This window comes from Juglans microcarpa x Juglans regia, chromosome 6S (assembly GCF_004785595.1).
Source record: "Juglans microcarpa x Juglans regia isolate MS1-56 chromosome 6S, Jm3101_v1.0, whole genome shotgun sequence".
NCBI lineage: Eukaryota > Viridiplantae > Streptophyta > Magnoliopsida > Fagales > Juglandaceae > Juglans > Juglans microcarpa x Juglans regia.
The window spans coordinates 17,281,597-17,298,404 of record NC_054605.1 but is presented as its reverse complement, the minus strand read 5'-3'; the positions used below and the strand labels follow the sequence as shown (position 1 = coordinate 17,298,404).

At 35.0% G+C, this 16,808-nt stretch overlaps 3 protein-coding genes across 4 annotated transcripts; 1 reads left to right on the top strand and 2 right to left on the bottom strand.

The window, feature by feature from the left end:
* Positions 1-191: 191 nt before the first annotated feature.
* Positions 192-1,131, bottom strand: LOC121236823. Its single transcript, XM_041133292.1, has one exon. The coding sequence runs from the start codon at positions 927-929 to the stop codon at positions 333-335; it is 597 nt and encodes a 198-aa protein (XP_040989226.1). The 5' UTR covers positions 930-1,131; the 3' UTR covers positions 192-332.
* Positions 1,132-2,674: 1,543 nt separating this feature from the next.
* LOC121237331 (phosphatidylinositol 4-kinase gamma 2-like) lies at positions 2,675-5,935 on the bottom strand. Of its 2 annotated transcripts, XM_041134029.1 has the most exons (3): positions 4,557-5,935; positions 3,883-4,454; positions 2,675-3,286 (listed from the first exon to the last, which is right to left on the bottom strand). In XM_041134029.1, the coding sequence occupies exons 1-3, from the start codon at positions 5,257-5,259 to the stop codon at positions 2,909-2,911; spliced, it is 1,653 nt and encodes a 550-aa protein (XP_040989963.1). In that variant the 5' UTR covers positions 5,260-5,935; the 3' UTR covers positions 2,675-2,908. The 2 variants fall into 2 exon arrangements, with proteins under 2 accessions (XP_040989963.1, XP_040989962.1); XM_041134028.1 differs by having other exon boundaries at positions 3,883-5,931.
* Positions 5,936-11,008: 5,073 nt separating this feature from the next.
* Positions 11,009-14,013, top strand: LOC121237728 (GDSL esterase/lipase 7). The gene is made up of 5 exons (XM_041134587.1): positions 11,009-11,407; positions 11,762-11,889; positions 12,359-12,598; positions 13,184-13,439; positions 13,535-14,013. The coding sequence occupies exons 1-5, from the start codon at positions 11,053-11,055 to the stop codon at positions 13,777-13,779; spliced, it is 1,224 nt and encodes a 407-aa protein (XP_040990521.1). The 5' UTR covers positions 11,009-11,052; the 3' UTR covers positions 13,780-14,013.
* Positions 14,014-16,808: the final 2,795 nt, after the last annotated feature.

Genomic DNA, 16,808 nt, shown 5'->3' with positions numbered 1-16,808 from the left:
CCTTTCTGCACCAAATTATGATATTTAGAACTGGCCTTTTGAAACTGTTCACTACACCCAAATTGGAAGACTACCCACCAAAACTGTTCCCCATAGCTCAATTTTGATTTTTGACACCGTTTATAAAAGAAACTGAAAGATCAAGACCTACTACTACTACTAGCTGAAAGCACAAATTGCAAGTGTTTTTCCATCAGAAAATGAGTTTTTTATACACTTTTTTCTAAACAATTTGACCCGTAAATACTACCAACCCGGTTTCCCAAATACCAAAAAAATAAAAATCCTACAATTACAACAGAAAGAAGAAGAAGAAGAAGATGAAGGTACTGTTAGCAGTGGAAACCCAAGACGGATCCATCACTCACAGCAATGACGACTTTGCAGTCAGTCTTAGTATCCACGTGGTGCGTGAAGAAATGCAGGACTCGGACCCGACCCGCCATCTCCATCCGCGACTCAATCTCCATGGTGGGCCCGATCCGGATCCCTCCCCCACCGCCGCTGCCGGGGAACGAGGGCCCCAAGACGCCAACCGTCTGCGGAGCCGTCAACGGGAAGGACTGGACGGCAAAGGTGGCGGTCATGTACTCGGTCCTTCCGGCCTCGATCTTTCCGGCTGGGATGAACATAAACCCGACCTGGCTGCCGGAGTAGAGGAGCTGGAGAGTGCTGTCGTAGTGGGAGAAGTCGGCCCGGTTGGGGTTTCGGACGGCGACGTACTGGGAGAAGGTGAAGCTGACGGTGGAGTTAGAGAGGGTGAAGGAGGGGAGCTGGACAGCGATAACGGAGATCTTGGGGTCGTGGGGCTTGAAGACAGTGAAGTAGACGATGAGGACGATGATGACGACAAAGATCAAGAAAATAGTGGCGACTATGCACGAAGCAAGATTTGTACGGCCGGAGCGCGGTCTCTGGGGCTTGCTCATAGCTCCCGAAGCACTAGGATCCGTAACTGAGCGAGAGTCGATGAAGGACTAAGGTCCAAGGAAGTGTGTCTGAACACTGCGTTGGGGTTGTTTATAAGGCAGAGGCCCAGAAAGTCGTAGATTTTATTAAGATTCTTCAAATTTTGTCTTATAGAGTGGTTTTTATGTACACACTCAGGCCTACGGTTGGGGGGGCAGACAGTTAGAACTTAGAATCAAAGATTCACACAGCCTCGATATTAAATATTTATGAGAAATTTATACAGTTTTAAAAGTTTTCATACAATACTGTAAAATTTATATGATCCGACTTTCTCTAGAATTGGATTACTGAATAAGAGAAATCTTAATTTGATAAAAAGTGATACATTGTGGGTAAAGATTATGATTCTTAAGGACATGACACTGATATGGATGGTTTTAGAATCATGAGTTTAATCCCCTTTTATCCTGAATCATCGTGAGTAATTAATTATTCAGAAGACGAGTAGGTGAGCGTTGTATTCTCAACCTATCACATGATGCCATGTCATTCAAAATTAATGTTTATATAAGTAATTGTAATGTCATAACATGTTGTGATAACTTATAAATACTCCGTTCCATATTGTATAGCACTCAAAATTTTAACAAATATAAATAAAAAATAAAAAATAAACAAAAACCAATGGTGTATTTTATGAAATAAATTTATAAAAATTAACATTTGCCTCCCCCAAAATAAATATTTTCGTAACTTTGCTCCCCAACTTCAATTTTCTTTCTGGGTCGCCCTGCTCTTTATTGAAGAATAAGCATTTATCTTGGAAATCGAAGAAATAATAGGGGCATGGCTTGTGGTAGAATGTTGGTGAACAATTACAAATGGCAGGGAAGTCCGGACTCAGGAGCTCTTGGCATGGCACCGAAGCCCACAAATCACTTGAGTGAATAACTCTTCGTCAGAGTTCAGTTTGCTAAGTTGCAATGATGCCGAGGAAACGACATTGTCATCACTACAATGTACCTGAGGAGAGAATCATTGATTAATGTAAAATGCTGTTCTTCAACCTGTACCTGAGGAGCATCACCAACATTAGTTCCTTTCATATTCAAGGCCAAAATGAAACTGGTTAAGAACTCAAAATTATAGCTTTACCCTATCATAATACAAAGAATCTGCTAAAAAAATGGACTATATGCAGGCTACACATATGGCAAGGATATTCTTCTGCTAAATCAAATGCAGACACAGCCTGCACAGATGCAAATCCTCTCCAAGCTATCCAGTGCATAGGACAGTCCGCCAAGCAGTGGAACCTGAGCACAATATACGCTACAAATTGTATAATCTTATTTGCTTCCAGTCCTCGGAATCCATTTTCTTTCAATGACATTAAAGGCCCCATTTAGATTTAAAGATGAGTTGAGATGATTTATGAATAGTAGAATAAAATATTGTTAGAATATTATTTTTTAATATTATTATTGTTTTGAGATTTGAAAATGTTGAATTGTTTATTATATTTTATGTGAAAATTTAGAAAAGTTGTAATGATGAGATGAGAGGAGTTAAGGTGACTTTCCAGGGCAAAGCATCTACATTGGTTGGCTACCTAATTTAACAACCACAGCCATAAGCCTAGGCCACTTGACTCTTGAGTGCTCTGTAAGACCAAACAACAGCCCCTTGGTAGTAGAAATCAAGATCAAAGGTTGGCATGTCTGTACAATGTATTTTAAGCTCCCATCAAATCTGCAAAGCATTGCAGACAATCATGCAGAACACATCTTATTCATAACTGGGAACTTTTTTTCAACATCCCAATACAACCCCAGGTAATAGTTTACAGCAGTTAGAAAAAAAGAAAGAAGCTTCAGACTTACACAGAACGGATAGGCCATCCACATTTTGTATGACATTCAGTCCATCAAAAGAAGGACCAGTCATTAGATAAATACATACATATATAGCTATATACTGACAAATGAAAGGATAATTAGTCTGCGAGTTTGTCGAGGTGAGAATCCATAATCTGGGAGACGGATTCAAAGAATGCAGCCTCGCTCATGCCAGGGAGCAAGGAATCCATTGCTTCACGAACAATCTCCTCTATCTCAGATTCCTTCGTCACAGTTTCTCTGCACATGATGCTTCCAATGGCAAAGGGAGTGAGACCTCTCTCCACTCCTTTCTTCAGAAGCATGGTGGATATACAGAGTGTGCGGGCACACTGATGCGGAATATCCCATCCATGAAATTTCAGTAGTTCTATATCTTGCTCAGCATCTAGTGAATTTATGTACTCAATGGTGTCAGAAGAGTATGGCTTGCGAGCTTGTGGCCAGTAAAGCCAATCAAACGTGCAGTCTTCAAACTGCGAAGAGACAAATGGGCTTATAAGTAAAACCTAAATAATTTCAATTTTGGTGAAACAAGATGACTATTTGTTTGTGTCAATCACACTGGCAAGTAATAACACTTGCCACATAACAAGAAGATGCATCAGTTGTACCACATCTTTCTATTTCAGTATTAATAACCTGCATCTCAAATTTAAGAAAGCTCCTAAAAATCATTCTACAAACAAATCCAAGTGAACTAAAGCTGCTTAGGAAAAAAGATACTAGTTTGTGCATGCTCTTGATTTTTGCTTCCCATGGAAGTATGAGTAAAATGGGGTCAAAACATACTCAACAGAAAAATCAAAGTTCAAAAAGATCCCAGAAACGAAAATTAGTTACTATGTCAGTCAGTTGTTATACATGCACTCAACTTAAATCCTACTTTTGCCACCTCTAGCATGCACATATATTTTCAACAAGAAACGGACACTGAAATCCACCTTCATGGTCATTCCCATGAATTTCACCAACAGGAAAAAGGCATGCAGCCTGCAGGTGAAACCTATTAATTCTAGATTAACTTCAAAAGTAATAAGAAAGTAATGGCTAAAAGGGGGAAGATACATACATTCTCAGGCAGGCAGTATCCGTGATCAATTGGAATGAGCACATTGTTTCCCTCCTCCCCCTTGCGGAACAATATGTTCCCAGCATGCCTATCAGTATTTGCCATTCTAATATCAAGCACACTGATCTTATGTACCTCATCCACCAGGAAAGCCCCGGGACCAATGTCCTCGCAACTTCCATCGTTCGACATGAACAACTGCAACGAGCCAATCTTAACATTCTTTGATGTACATTCATACCCTTCCGGATGGTTAAATCCTTTGTGCAAGCAGCGAACCATGGTTGTAGGGGGTACACCAGCAAATCCCATCGCTTCACCTGATAGCGAGCGAGGTCCACTCCTCGGATGATCCAATATATATGCTGCAACTTCCCTCAATGCTCCTTCTCCTACCTTTGTTCCCCGCTTCAATCCCTCACCATTTGATGATACAGGTAGTCCCCTGGGATTGTGTACTGCCATGGGCTCCTCATCAATGGGCTTAAAAACGGAAACATACTCCTGACCCAATGAATCCTGCATGAAATAAGCTCCTCCAGTGCCTTCAGAGGACCTCATTGGTCGATTGCCTTTCTCCAGACCAGCAAATGCAGAGTTAATCATATCCCAAATAAATGAAGGCAATTCTGCTTTGGGATTAACAACGATCGGTTCCAACCAAAAATCAATACCTGGTGGCTCCCTCGTTACAACTTGAAGATGCCCCGGCTGCTTATCTTCTCCAACTCTGTCATCGCTCTCCTTCTCCTCACCTGCAGTTGCTGCTACAACCGAAATTTCCACATCCTTTTCGATATGCTTGGCCCTGACTTTTGCAGATTTCTGAACCACCAAATGAATCACTGCATCGTTGTCGTTGCATATATCATCAATGAGTACCTGGTCGTCGAGCTTCTCCCCGTTGAAGAAAAGTTCTTGATCCTCGAGATTAACGAAACCTTTCCCCTTCTCCTTCCCAATACGTTGCTTGAGATACCGGACATTTCGATACCTATCGACTTGAAACTCAAACTCCTTCCCACAAATGGTCCTAACAGTGATGAGTAGGACATCAAAGAGCCTTAGAACCAAATGCAGAACATCCCCACCGGTGACACCATAGTCCTTGATGCGAGTGTCGTTCCGGGCCAACTCCCTGCCTGCATAAACTAGCTTCTGCTTCTTCACTACAAACCCTTTACATTTCTGAATTCTAAGTTTCACTGACGTTATCGAATCGGACTCCAACACATGCATAGGAATCACAGAGCCGGCGACAGTGAGGAAAATTAGGATTGATTCGCTAGAGCAAGGTCCTGGTCGGCTTTGAAAATGCCCGGCAGCATTCACCAGCTCTTCGCGAATCGGACTCAAAGCAATATCGGCAATAGACATTGTTCCGATAACCTGAAAACCGACAAGAAACTTGGGGCCTGTTTCTTGTTTCCTTACAAAGTGAAATTACAAAAGTGTTTTCGAACCTATCATAAATCCATCGATATTTACAAACCCAACGAGGCCGTTTCTATCAAAGAACCCAGCTTTCTAAAAATTTTTAAAAAAGGAAAACAAAAAATAACAAGAGAACACGGAAACTGGTATGAGATGAAAACCCCAGAAGCCAAAACTGAATGGGAGCCAAATTCCTGGAGCTCCTGGGGCTGGCTTCAAAGATGAAAGATTTTCCAACCCCAAGAGAGGAAAACATCAGCTTTGCAATTCAGGGTCTCACTCTGGGACATGACGGGATTTGTCGACGCTTTTTGGGGACCAAAATCTCTCGAGTGAGAAGGTGGATTCTTACCGGAGGGAAAGAATCGAAGGGAAATGGACGAAGAATGAGTGCTTAAAATGGGAAAAGAAAAACGGGTAGCCGATTAATCGGCGATGAATTGACAATGTTTCTCTAAAATTCTTCGATATTGGTGCGTCATCGGTGCGAGGTTTTCGCAGAGGTTATCTGGTCCGAGAAACTTGTCTCCGGGGGAGAGAGAGAGAGAGAGGGGAGCGGTTTTGTAGCCGTTTGCTTTACTTTAATAGACGTTTTGACCCAACGACTACCGGGACACGTTGACGACGTTAATTGCTTCTTTAACGGGGGTTTGTTTCCTACGAAAGTGCTGAGAAAGTTGTAACTTACAACTTCAGGGAAGGAGCTGCTATTCCAATATTTTTAGTTACTAAAATGCCCCTCTTTATTTGTCCAAATCTAATGATGCAGCTAATAATATATATTATTTGCGAAATCCTATAATTATAAACAGATTTTATAAAAATTTATAATTTGATGTGATTTTGAAACGTTAGATCTATTGTATTATAAAATTAATTTTTCAATCTCATATATCTTATCAATTTATATTATTTTATAAATTTATTTTTATTAAATATTTTCGTAGTTAAAATATTTCTCGTATTAGTTCATTTTCAAAAGTCTATACATAAGATAAATGATATTTATAATTATAAAATGTATAAATATCACATTTTTTTGATAAAAATAATATTTAAGATCTATATAAAATAAAATTAATCTTTTAACAATAAATCATACTCTTTTTCAATGTATAGCGTTTACGCAATTTAGCTTTATTCTGTTCATAATTTTGCTTGAAAAGAACCTGTTTGTTTTTTTTTTTAACCTGTGTTTGTTTGTTGTGGGCCTGTGGCAACGTTCATGTCCGAAACAGTACATAAGACTTTAGTTTTCGAAGTGCGACACAAGTGTACGAGGACTTAAATATTAAAAAATTATTCAGCTGACAATGTTCATATATACGTAATATATATATATATAGTTTGAATTTAAATTAGAAAGAAAAATAATAAACATACATGATTTTTCACAACATATTATATAATCATATTTTAAAATAAATGATAGTTTAATAAAATATTTTATAAAAATAACATTACTTTATAAAAATATCATCATTTTAAAATATATATTATAAAATAGATTGAGTGGGCATATTGCTCAAATTAGAAAGCATCTGCTCAAAATCATAACCCTTTCGGTTTTGTCTGTATGCTTGTAAGGAGAGAAGGTTTGAGTTGGGTTCGAGGGCCAATTTCATCGCCGGGGGCACCAGAAAAGGGTCCCCAAATCCATAATGCAAATCTACAAAAGCATTGATCACCACTCTTTTTGCTCGACTGTTCATGCCCCATGCTCTCATGTTGCCTCGAATAAGGATACTACTTTAAACACCTTTCTCTTTTCAAAATAATAGAAGCCGTTGTTGATATTTTTTATAATTTTTTTTTCTTGATATTGTCTATAATTCGTAAAGAGATAAATATAATATATAGATTTTATGATAATAAATATTGTTTGTAAAACTCAATATGGACCATACCATTAAATATAATGAGATTTGTGAATTATATATATTATATATTATATATATACTACAAGAAAAACAAGCATTTATGATTGATTATTTGTAACGATAATGACTATTTACGATAAAAATAGATTCATTTTGATAGGAAATAATCATTTTCACTGAAAATAACTAATCACAAATAAGTAATTTTCTTGTACTATATATTTCTTTTCGAATCGTAAAATTGTTTGAAACCGACTTGCTTAATGATGTCTTCAAATCTTGGTTTACCTGTATATTTGTTCTCAACTAGCACTATTAATTTATTCATTACAAGAGGACACAAAGAAGGTTTTACTCAAAGGAATAGCTGAGTACATGCACTGAATGTGGGTTCTAACTTCTAAAGTGCCGCTGGGATTGGGTTTGAGAAAAAAGCAACAAGGAATCAAAAGATGTGAAGTCCATAACATAGATAAATGCATTTGCATTAAAAAAGTGTTACAAACACAAATATATCTCACAAAAGTAAATATACAAACTGATATGAATTCATATGATACGTCAGATTTATTTTATAATAAAAGTAATTTTATAATTTAACGTATCATGTCAAACTACATTAATTTATAAATTTATTTTTATAGAATCTTTTTACAACTAAAACATTTCTCTTTACGTTATCATGCATCACCTAATGAAAAAGGAGTTAGTAGGTGTGGAGCTAAGCTCTATTATGAGTTTTCCTTTAGTGGTTTACATTATGGGGAGAAGTTATAGTGTTGACTTGTTAATATGAGAAAGTGTACAACAAAAGATGGAGTGCTTTATGGGTCATTACAGCACTAACATGATTCTTCATGTGATCAAGGGAAAAAAAATATATATATTCACGTGACCATGGGTCCTTATGTAATTATGCCTCATAATTCATATATATTCATATATTAAACTCGACAAGTTCCAGAAGTATCTCTCTTCATATTATTACTCACCATATATGTTGGAACAACCTCTCACCATCAATTCGTTGATTGTCCCTTATATTGTAAAATAGTAGACAAAATATAAGCACTGAAATTGATTTGTGGGGTTGGATAAGAATGACTTTTTAGAACTCATTTGGATGTAAAAATCATCTCAATTCAACTCATTTTATCTCATTATTATAAATTTTTTAAATTTTTATATAAAATATAATAATAAATTTAATTTTTTTAAATTTTAAAATAATATTAACATTAAAAATAATATTTTATTTAATCCGTTTAAAAATATCTCATTTCATCTCATCTCATCTCATCTCATCTCATCATCAAAGCACCGATTATACCATTCTAACTCTTTATAAGTTGGAGAAGTAAATGTAAAGAGCATAAAGAAAGTAAATTTTGGGCGAGAGACCAAAAGGTGTATGTTAATTTTTATTCAAGGATAAAGTACTAAGAGATGATTAAAAAAAAAGGGTTAAACCAATCACAATGTCGCAGGTATACAAGAAGCACACAAACTATATCGATATGTGAGCCTCGTGCACCGACTATTAAGGTGGTGGGTAATCAAATTTTGAAGAGTCGAGGCTACGAAATATGACAATTGACAAGCGATATGTACGATGAGGACTATAATACATGTCGAGGACTATAATGTTTACTTATAAAATAAGAGAAATGATTTGTATAAATTTTAAATAAATAAATTTTATATAAATTTTTATAAAAAAATGACTCTACTTTAGAAAAATATAAAAAAAAATTATTATTTATTAATGAGACCCATTATTTTATAAAAGACTTGTATAAAATTTATCTATTTGAAACTTGTATCTAGTATTACTCGTAAAACAATACTATTTTTCATCTTAAATATTATCATATTTAATCATACATAATTAGTGACGTATCATTTGACACGTGTCTCTTTACTTTTTTTTTTAATTTTTTTTAAAACAGGACAACTTTCATTCATAATAATTCCTTCCCTACAATGTTTATCAAACTCTAAAGATAAAATCATTTTTGCTAAGATATGACACGTGTCTCTTTACTGAGCGTGACCAATTAAGTCTATAAAAGTTAAAAACTTTTATAATAAAGGAGATCATTACTTTAATCCTTATGATCCTATTCTTGAATACGTGTAGTTTGCCGCTATAACAACATGCTAAAATGTTGGAAAGTAAAAAAATATTAGAGAAGAACGCTGCTCCCAAAATATGCTCGGTTTCGATACATTTCATCTTATTATTATATTTTTTTAAAATTTTATATAAAATATAAGAAATAATTTAATTTTTTTAAATCTTAAAATAAAAATAATATTAAAAAATAATATTCTAATAATATTTTATTTAACTTTCAACAAAACATTTTATTTCATCTGAACTGTCTAACCAAACGAAACTTAAAACATTTGGACAAATCATATTTATACAGTGATAGAATGTTTAAATTCTGTGTATTTTTTTTTTAAATTAATAAATATGATATTCACATAAAAAATTAATATTTTATTGATTAACCCTATTCCTTTAAAAAAAAAATGCACAGCATTTAATTCATCAACCTATTCCACAACCACTTTTCACACATTATAACATGGATAATGATTGGTTTACTATTTTTTTATCACTCATTTACTATTTTATAATATATTTAAAATTTTTATTTATTTATTATTTTTTTAAGTATATTTTTAACATCTTTAAGTATTAATAAAAATTTTAAAAAATATAGAACTTTATTAATAGTTACTTTTTTTATTTTTTAACTATTAAAAATAATAATAATAATAATAATAATAATAAAAAAAAGAATAATAAATAGATGTTAGAAACTAATAAAGCTATATATATATAAAATTTGCATGGAAACTGTACCGTGTAGGTGACTACGACGCGACTGAGCTACTCTAAGGGCCGTTGGTGGAAAACAGTTATGGTCGGCTAGATGGTTCAAACGTGTCGTGGTTTGATTGGAGGTGGGATTAACATGGTTCAATCTCATCAAAGTATGTGCTTTTTTGTAATTAAATATGATGGACGGTTAGCCGCACCTATCCTAATAACCATCAATAAAAATTAATTATGAAATGGGGTATTCCCTTTTTTTGTTGAACGATATTAGCACTCTTGTGCTGTTCAAAATGATTTCTTTGAATTTTATTATATTTTAGTTTTTAGAAAGTATTTTATTTTTCAAAAAAGACCCTACTAGATTTTATAAAGAATTTTACTCTACATCAATCACTATTCACTCTCACACTCTCATATCTGATAGCTTTTTATTTTTTCTTTTTTTATAGAGTGTGGGCCTTGAGGTATAGGGTAGTGAATAATGATCTATGAGAATAATTATTCTTTTATAAATATCACAATCAGAAATGATCCAACTTAATTAGTATGAATTAGGCTCAATTTTGATATGTTTATTACATCAATCAGATTTGAATAGAAATTAATTAATTTTTTTATTAAATAAATGTTCATGAAACTACTCTTTTATCATTGAAATGAGTACTGTTACTCTTTATCTTTATTGGTTAATTATTTTTATAAATTATTATTAAATTATATGAAATCGATTGGTATGATTAAAAATGATAAAATTTAGTTGAAAAATAATATTTTATCATTAAATAAATAATAATAATAATAATAATAATAATAGAAGAAGTTGGATCGTGGGCCACTTTAAAGTTTAAATTGGACTTGGGCCATTAGGCCCTGAAGCAGGCTCAACCGACCAAGCGATCTTAAGAAGGGTATTTTTGACACTTTGAAACACCGATCGTTATTTTACCCGCCAAACCTCCATTAGAGCTCCCCTTCGTTCTTTCTTTCTTTCTTTTATGTGAAACAATGGCCCTCAATCTCGTTGTTTCTCTCGTCTCCATCCTCATATCCTCCATTTTCCCACAACCAAGAGCTTTCCAACACCATCATGAGTTGTTCGGCCTCTCGCCGAACTCCGCCAACTTCATCAGCTCCACAAGTTCACCCACTTCATCCACTTCAATTCCTCTAACCCCTTCAATAAGCGCCCCTCCTCTGGCCCCTGCATTATTTGTCATTGGAGACTCCTCCGTCGACTGCGGCACCAACAATTTCCTCAGCACGCTTGCACGTGCTGACCGGCTCCCTTACGGTCGAGACTTCGACACGCACCGCCCAACTGGACGGTTCTGTAATGGAAGAATCCCAGTTGATTATCTTGGTAGTCATTGGTCTTTTTTTAGAATTTTTTTTTTGGTTGCCGAGTAAATGGAGAAAAAAAGAGAGAGTAAAAAGCTGTGTTCGAGTCTTGCGAGATGTTGCTGTTTTCTTGATTTGTTCATGTCTCCTTCTGCGTCTTTTTATTTGGTTGCTGAGAAAGATATAAAGAAATAAAAGATAATGAATTTTGTTCTTGCGGGTATTTTGGTTTCGGTTTATAATTCTGCCTATTGTTCTTAATTTTCTTGGCATTCACGGTTAAAATTCTAAGATTTAACGATTTTGTTTGATGAGATTGGGTGGAGTACAGGATTTTTCTGATTTGGATTTTTTCTGTTTCGAATTCTTTAATCAGCTTTGCGTCTTGGACTTCCCTTTGTACCAAGTTATCTTGGGCAGTCCGGAAGCGTGGAAGATATGATCCATGGAGTGAATTATGCATCTGCTGGTGCTGGGGTTATATTCTCAAGTGGTTCGGAATTGGTATGCATTCCACTACTTCTGTTTGCTGATAATCTTGAATTACAGCACAGATATAAACCGTGTTGTGAATAAAACAATTGGCTTAAAACTGTTCCATACAAAGTCCAATTCCCAACTGCAAAAGCATTCATTCAGGAACAGCCTTATATACCCAACTAAAGCTCTAATTGCATCCCATTTCTTGTTGATGATTCTGGGACGTTGGGTTCTTGTGTTCATGAAGTATTTTGATGTATTAAATTGCATGGGAGAGCCTTTTGTTGCTCTCCATGTCATGGGGAAAAATAAAATAGAACTAGATTCTAGATTCTTGCTGTAGCTTCTCTAAACCCAAACAGCAAATGTCCCTTTCCATCTAAGATTTAGGTCCACGTCTTGGATTTTGCAGATGACCTGCTGAAAAGATTAATTTGAATGCTTGAAGTATTAATTCTTTAAGACATTGATAATCGTAAATTCTATTCAACAGGGTCTACACATCTCGTTCACCCAGCAAATTCAGCAGTTTACAGACACCTATCAGCAGTTTGTATTAAGTATGGGCGAGCATGGTGCAAATGATCTCATCTCGAATTCGGTGTTCTACATTTCTATTGGAATTAATGACTACATACACTACTATCTCCGTAATGTATCCAATGTGCAAAACCTCTTCCTGCCGTGGAGTTTCAACCACTTCATAGCATCTACAATAAAGCTGCAAATCAAGGTAGTTTTTCTGATATATTATTTTTCCGAGCATGTAATTTTCCACTGCATGACATCAACATGGCTTTTGACATCTCACGTTGGGGAAAAGGAATAACTCACATTGAGTGGATAAGTTATTAAGGTAGAGTCATCAGCGTCAAGTCCCACGCTGATTACTTAGTAAATGAAACTGAGCTTTATAAACAATTATAATTGATCCCAAGCAAGTTTCAAATTGACTAGTTTTTATGGGGTTATAATGCCAGATGTGACTGGTGCTTTCTCTCAATGGTTACAGCCATTCTCATAAATAGTAGCAAACTCTATAACAACGCAAATATCCTTCTTTGCCCATAAACTGTCCCAGAACATGCATCCATTTTGTTTTCCAACTTACATGTTTAGCCATTATGGTACACACAAATTTTTTCAAGTTAAATTAGAGGAATGAAAATTTCCTCACCACTCCTGAACCAGTTTCTGAGCTTTGAATCTATCTGTGAACCAGTTTCTGACCTTTGAATCTATCTGATCAACTGGGGTTTAATTTTCTTTGTATTGCTGGCTTCAGAACTTTCCTAACATATTAACGTTTATGGTACAGAACCTGTACACCGTGAATGTCAGGAAAGTGGTGGTCATGGGGCTGGCACCTATTGGTTGTGCTCCTCACTACTTGTGGGAGTACAGAAGTGAGAATGGAGAGTGCATTGAAGAGATAAACGACATGGTTAGGGAGTTCAACTTTGTCATGAGATACATGATCGAGGAGCTCGGCGAAGAGCTTCCTGATTCCAAAATCATATTCTGTGATTTGCTTGAAGGCTCCATGGACATAATAAAGAATCATCGACGCTATGGTGACGGATTTTCTGAGTTTTTTTTATCTCCTTATCTTACCAGAAATCTGTCTCTGCTATCCATTTCATGCTAATGCATTGCACTCTTGGTTCAGGTTTCAATGTGACTGCTGATGCTTGCTGTGGGTTAGGTGAGTATGGGGGTTGGATCATGTGCATATCATCAGAGATGGCTTGCAGTGATGCTTCCAATCATATATGGTGGGACCAGTTCCACCCAACTGAGGCAGTGAATGCCATACTTGCAGACAACATCTGGAATGGCCTGCACACAAATATGTGCTATCCCATGAACTTGGAGGAAATGGTTGTTTCTAAGGAAAAAGGATCCAATCCATAAGCTTCAAAGAATGGCAAACAGCTCCACATCTTGACAAACATTTGGTCCTGAAATGATTTCTTGCTTGGTTTGCCTCTGCATCTATGACTGACCCAAATAGGGTAGAAAACTCACTAGGATACATGACTGGGATTGTAAGATTGATTTCATGCATAAGTTTGCAAATAATAATGCATACATGTCATTCTTTTATTAAACTGATTGTTATGCCATCTCCGAAGTCTGATCTCCCCATGAAACTAGGAATAAAAATGGTCCATTGAAAGAAAGATGCATGTCAAGGTGATCATATTCTTCCACTGCAGCTTTTCGAGGCTTTCATCTAAGATGGATTCATAGTCATCACTTAGCAGAACGCAAGCATTTATCTTCTTCCATATTACCGGTCAGATCATAACGATCGAGACTTGTGTTTCAAAATAGGGAATTAAGTGATAATTTTAATAATTAGGCAATCATATCATAAACGATCCGATAATTAGGGGATTAAAGTGTGATTTCACAAAACAAAAGCAACGCTTTTAGCTTTTGTCTACCAAATTTATATTGAGTTTTCCTCCCACATGATCTTATTAAATGATGAACCTTTATTGGTATTTTTTTGAGAATTTTAAAGCTTAAAGAGAATGCTTGATTTATACAGAAATAAGAAAATTTACATATTGACAATATAGTTTAATATGATTCATTATATTGTAAAATTATTTTTATTATAAAATAGATGTGATGGATCACATTGAACAATGGAGTATTTAAACTTTCTTGGGTAAAGAAATCTTAATTCAATAAACGATTTTTTTCTCAACAGTAGATTGTTTACTACTGCAGGATCTATCTTTATGGAATAGGGAGTTGGTTTTTTCAGATTTGACTCCAAATGTGGCTGCTACTATTTGTTCCCTTCATTTGCTATCTAGACAGGTGGATGATAGCCCGTCTGTTCGATATAAGGCTATAAATAAACCAGTCTGTTCGATCGCCCGCTCGATACTCGCTCAGTTAAACTCAAATTGAACTTGACTTGTAAAAAAAAAAAGTTCATTCGTGAAAGCAGATACCCGCTCGATTTATAAATGACACATACTCGACAAAACTCGACTTGACTCGGCTAAGGCTCATTAAGGCCCACTCGTTTATGCTCGAGTCGACTCATTAGCTTGACTCGATTAAAACTCATTCATATATTGATAAATATATACATACACCTATGTATATACATACATATATATATGTATTAGCTAATAATATAAGCATACCACTTTTATAATTAAATATATAATATGTAATCTAACTAGTTGTCTATATAATTAATATACTTCATAGGTATATTTTATAATTTGTATAATAATTAGTCGATAAAATTTAATAATTTCATATACTAGTATGTGAAAATCATATATGAAATAGATATATCCTATTATATTAAGTGTATGTATTAATAATATATGTAGGTATATAATATACTGTTATTTTGGATAAATATCAACTAGTTAAATATTAATTATTTATAAATTTTTATAATTTTATAATTCAATAGAGGTTCTACTTGTTAGTTGTATAAATTCAATATTAGATTTTTTTATTTTTTTAATTTATTAATTATTAAATATTATTCAAAAAATAAAAAAAAATAATTTGAGCTCGAGCTCGGCTTGACTCGAACTCATTTGTGTGACGAGCTCGAGTTAAGCGTTTAGCTTATCGAGTCGAGCTTAAATAAAGAATAAAAAAAATCTCGAGATTGGGCTCGAGCTCGAGTATTTTGAGTCGAGCCAAGCCGAGCTCGGCAAGCTAAAGATCGGCTTAGCTCGACTTGATTATAGCCCTAAATGGTAATAAAAATGGTTACTACTCTATGAAGTTAGGTTATCATACATCTTCGAAATTGTTTTCTCCATCCAATGTAGCTGAAAGTTCTCATGCAGATGAAGATAAGGGATTATAGAGAAATTTTTTGAACTTAAAGTCGCCTAATAAAGTTAAGAGTTTTGGATGGAGGGCGTGCAAAGATTGCCTTTCTACAAGACATAATTTGTTGAGGAGAGGGATTATTCCATCAGCTGTTTGTGATCATTTTAAGTTGTTTGTGGAAGATAGTTTCCATTCTCTTTGTGGCTGTCCAATTTTACAAGATATTTGGGCTATTTGGAGCTTTTATCTTATTTAAAGCAAGTTGGGCGATTTTCAGAGCTAGTAGGGTTTTTGTTGAAGTTTGACTAAAGTTAGTTCTATTTTCCTTACCATTTCATGGGGGTATATGGAAATATAGGAACCTTAAGATGTTCCAGGATTCTGAGTGCTTTCTTTTAGAAGTAATTGATAATTGTCTTGCGTTCGTTGAGAGTTATCTTAATGTAAAGAATCAACAAATGGTGGTAAGTAAAGAAAAATTGCTCTCCTGGAAAGCCCCCCTCAAGGGATGGTGAAACTTAATTTTGATGGTGTGTTGTTTCGGTCTTCTAAGTCGACTAGTGTTGGAGTCATTCTACGTGATGATCATGGAAATGTTTTGATGGCTTCAAGTCGTAAGGAACATGGTATTTTTGAAATAGATGATATTGAAACTTTAGCAACTTTAAGGGGTTTACAATTAATTTTGCATATGGGTGTGACTAATCTGATGTTGGAAAGGGATGCTTCAACTATTGTTGAAGCTAATCGTTCTAAAGACATTAATCTTTCTAATCAGGAGTCTGTGATAGCTGAAATGCAAAATCTTCTTTTTCGGTTTGCCTCATTTGATGTATGTCATGTTGGTTGTCAGGGGAACTAAGCTGCCCATTTTCCTGCACGACTTAGGCTACGTTTGGATGTTGAACTGAACTCAGTTGAGTTGAGTTCTTTATGAATAGTAGTGAGTTGAGTAGTGGAGAGAGTTATGTGTGGCTCATTTAAACTGAATTTAAAGTGTGTTTGGATGTTAAGATGAGTTTAGTACTTTTTATGAAAAATTGAAAAAGGTTATGAGTCTCACGTATAAAGATGTTTTAAGTTGAAAAATATTGTGGATCCCACGTGTAAAAATGTTT

Excerpts from the sequence above, each read along its gene's own strand:
- LOC121236823 (XM_041133292.1), bottom strand. The coding sequence starts at position 929 with ATGAGCAAGCCCCAGAGACCGCGCTCCGGCCGTACAAATCTTGCTTCG.
- LOC121237331 (XM_041134028.1), bottom strand. The coding sequence starts at position 5,259 with ATGTCTATTGCCGATATTGCTTTGAGTCCGATTCGCGAAGAGCTGGTG. Across the intron at positions 3,287-3,882 it reads GATACTGCCTGCCTGAGAAT|TTTGAAGACTGCACGTTTGA; the intron begins GTATGTATCTTC and ends GTCTCTTCGCAG.
- LOC121237728 (XM_041134587.1), top strand. The coding sequence starts at position 11,053 with ATGGCCCTCAATCTCGTTGTTTCTCTCGTCTCCATCCTCATATCCTCC. Across the intron at positions 11,890-12,358 it reads TCTCAAGTGGTTCGGAATTG|GGTCTACACATCTCGTTCAC; the intron begins GTATGCATTCCA and ends TCTATTCAACAG. Across the intron at positions 13,440-13,534 it reads AAAGAATCATCGACGCTATG|GTTTCAATGTGACTGCTGAT; the intron begins GTGACGGATTTT and ends CTCTTGGTTCAG.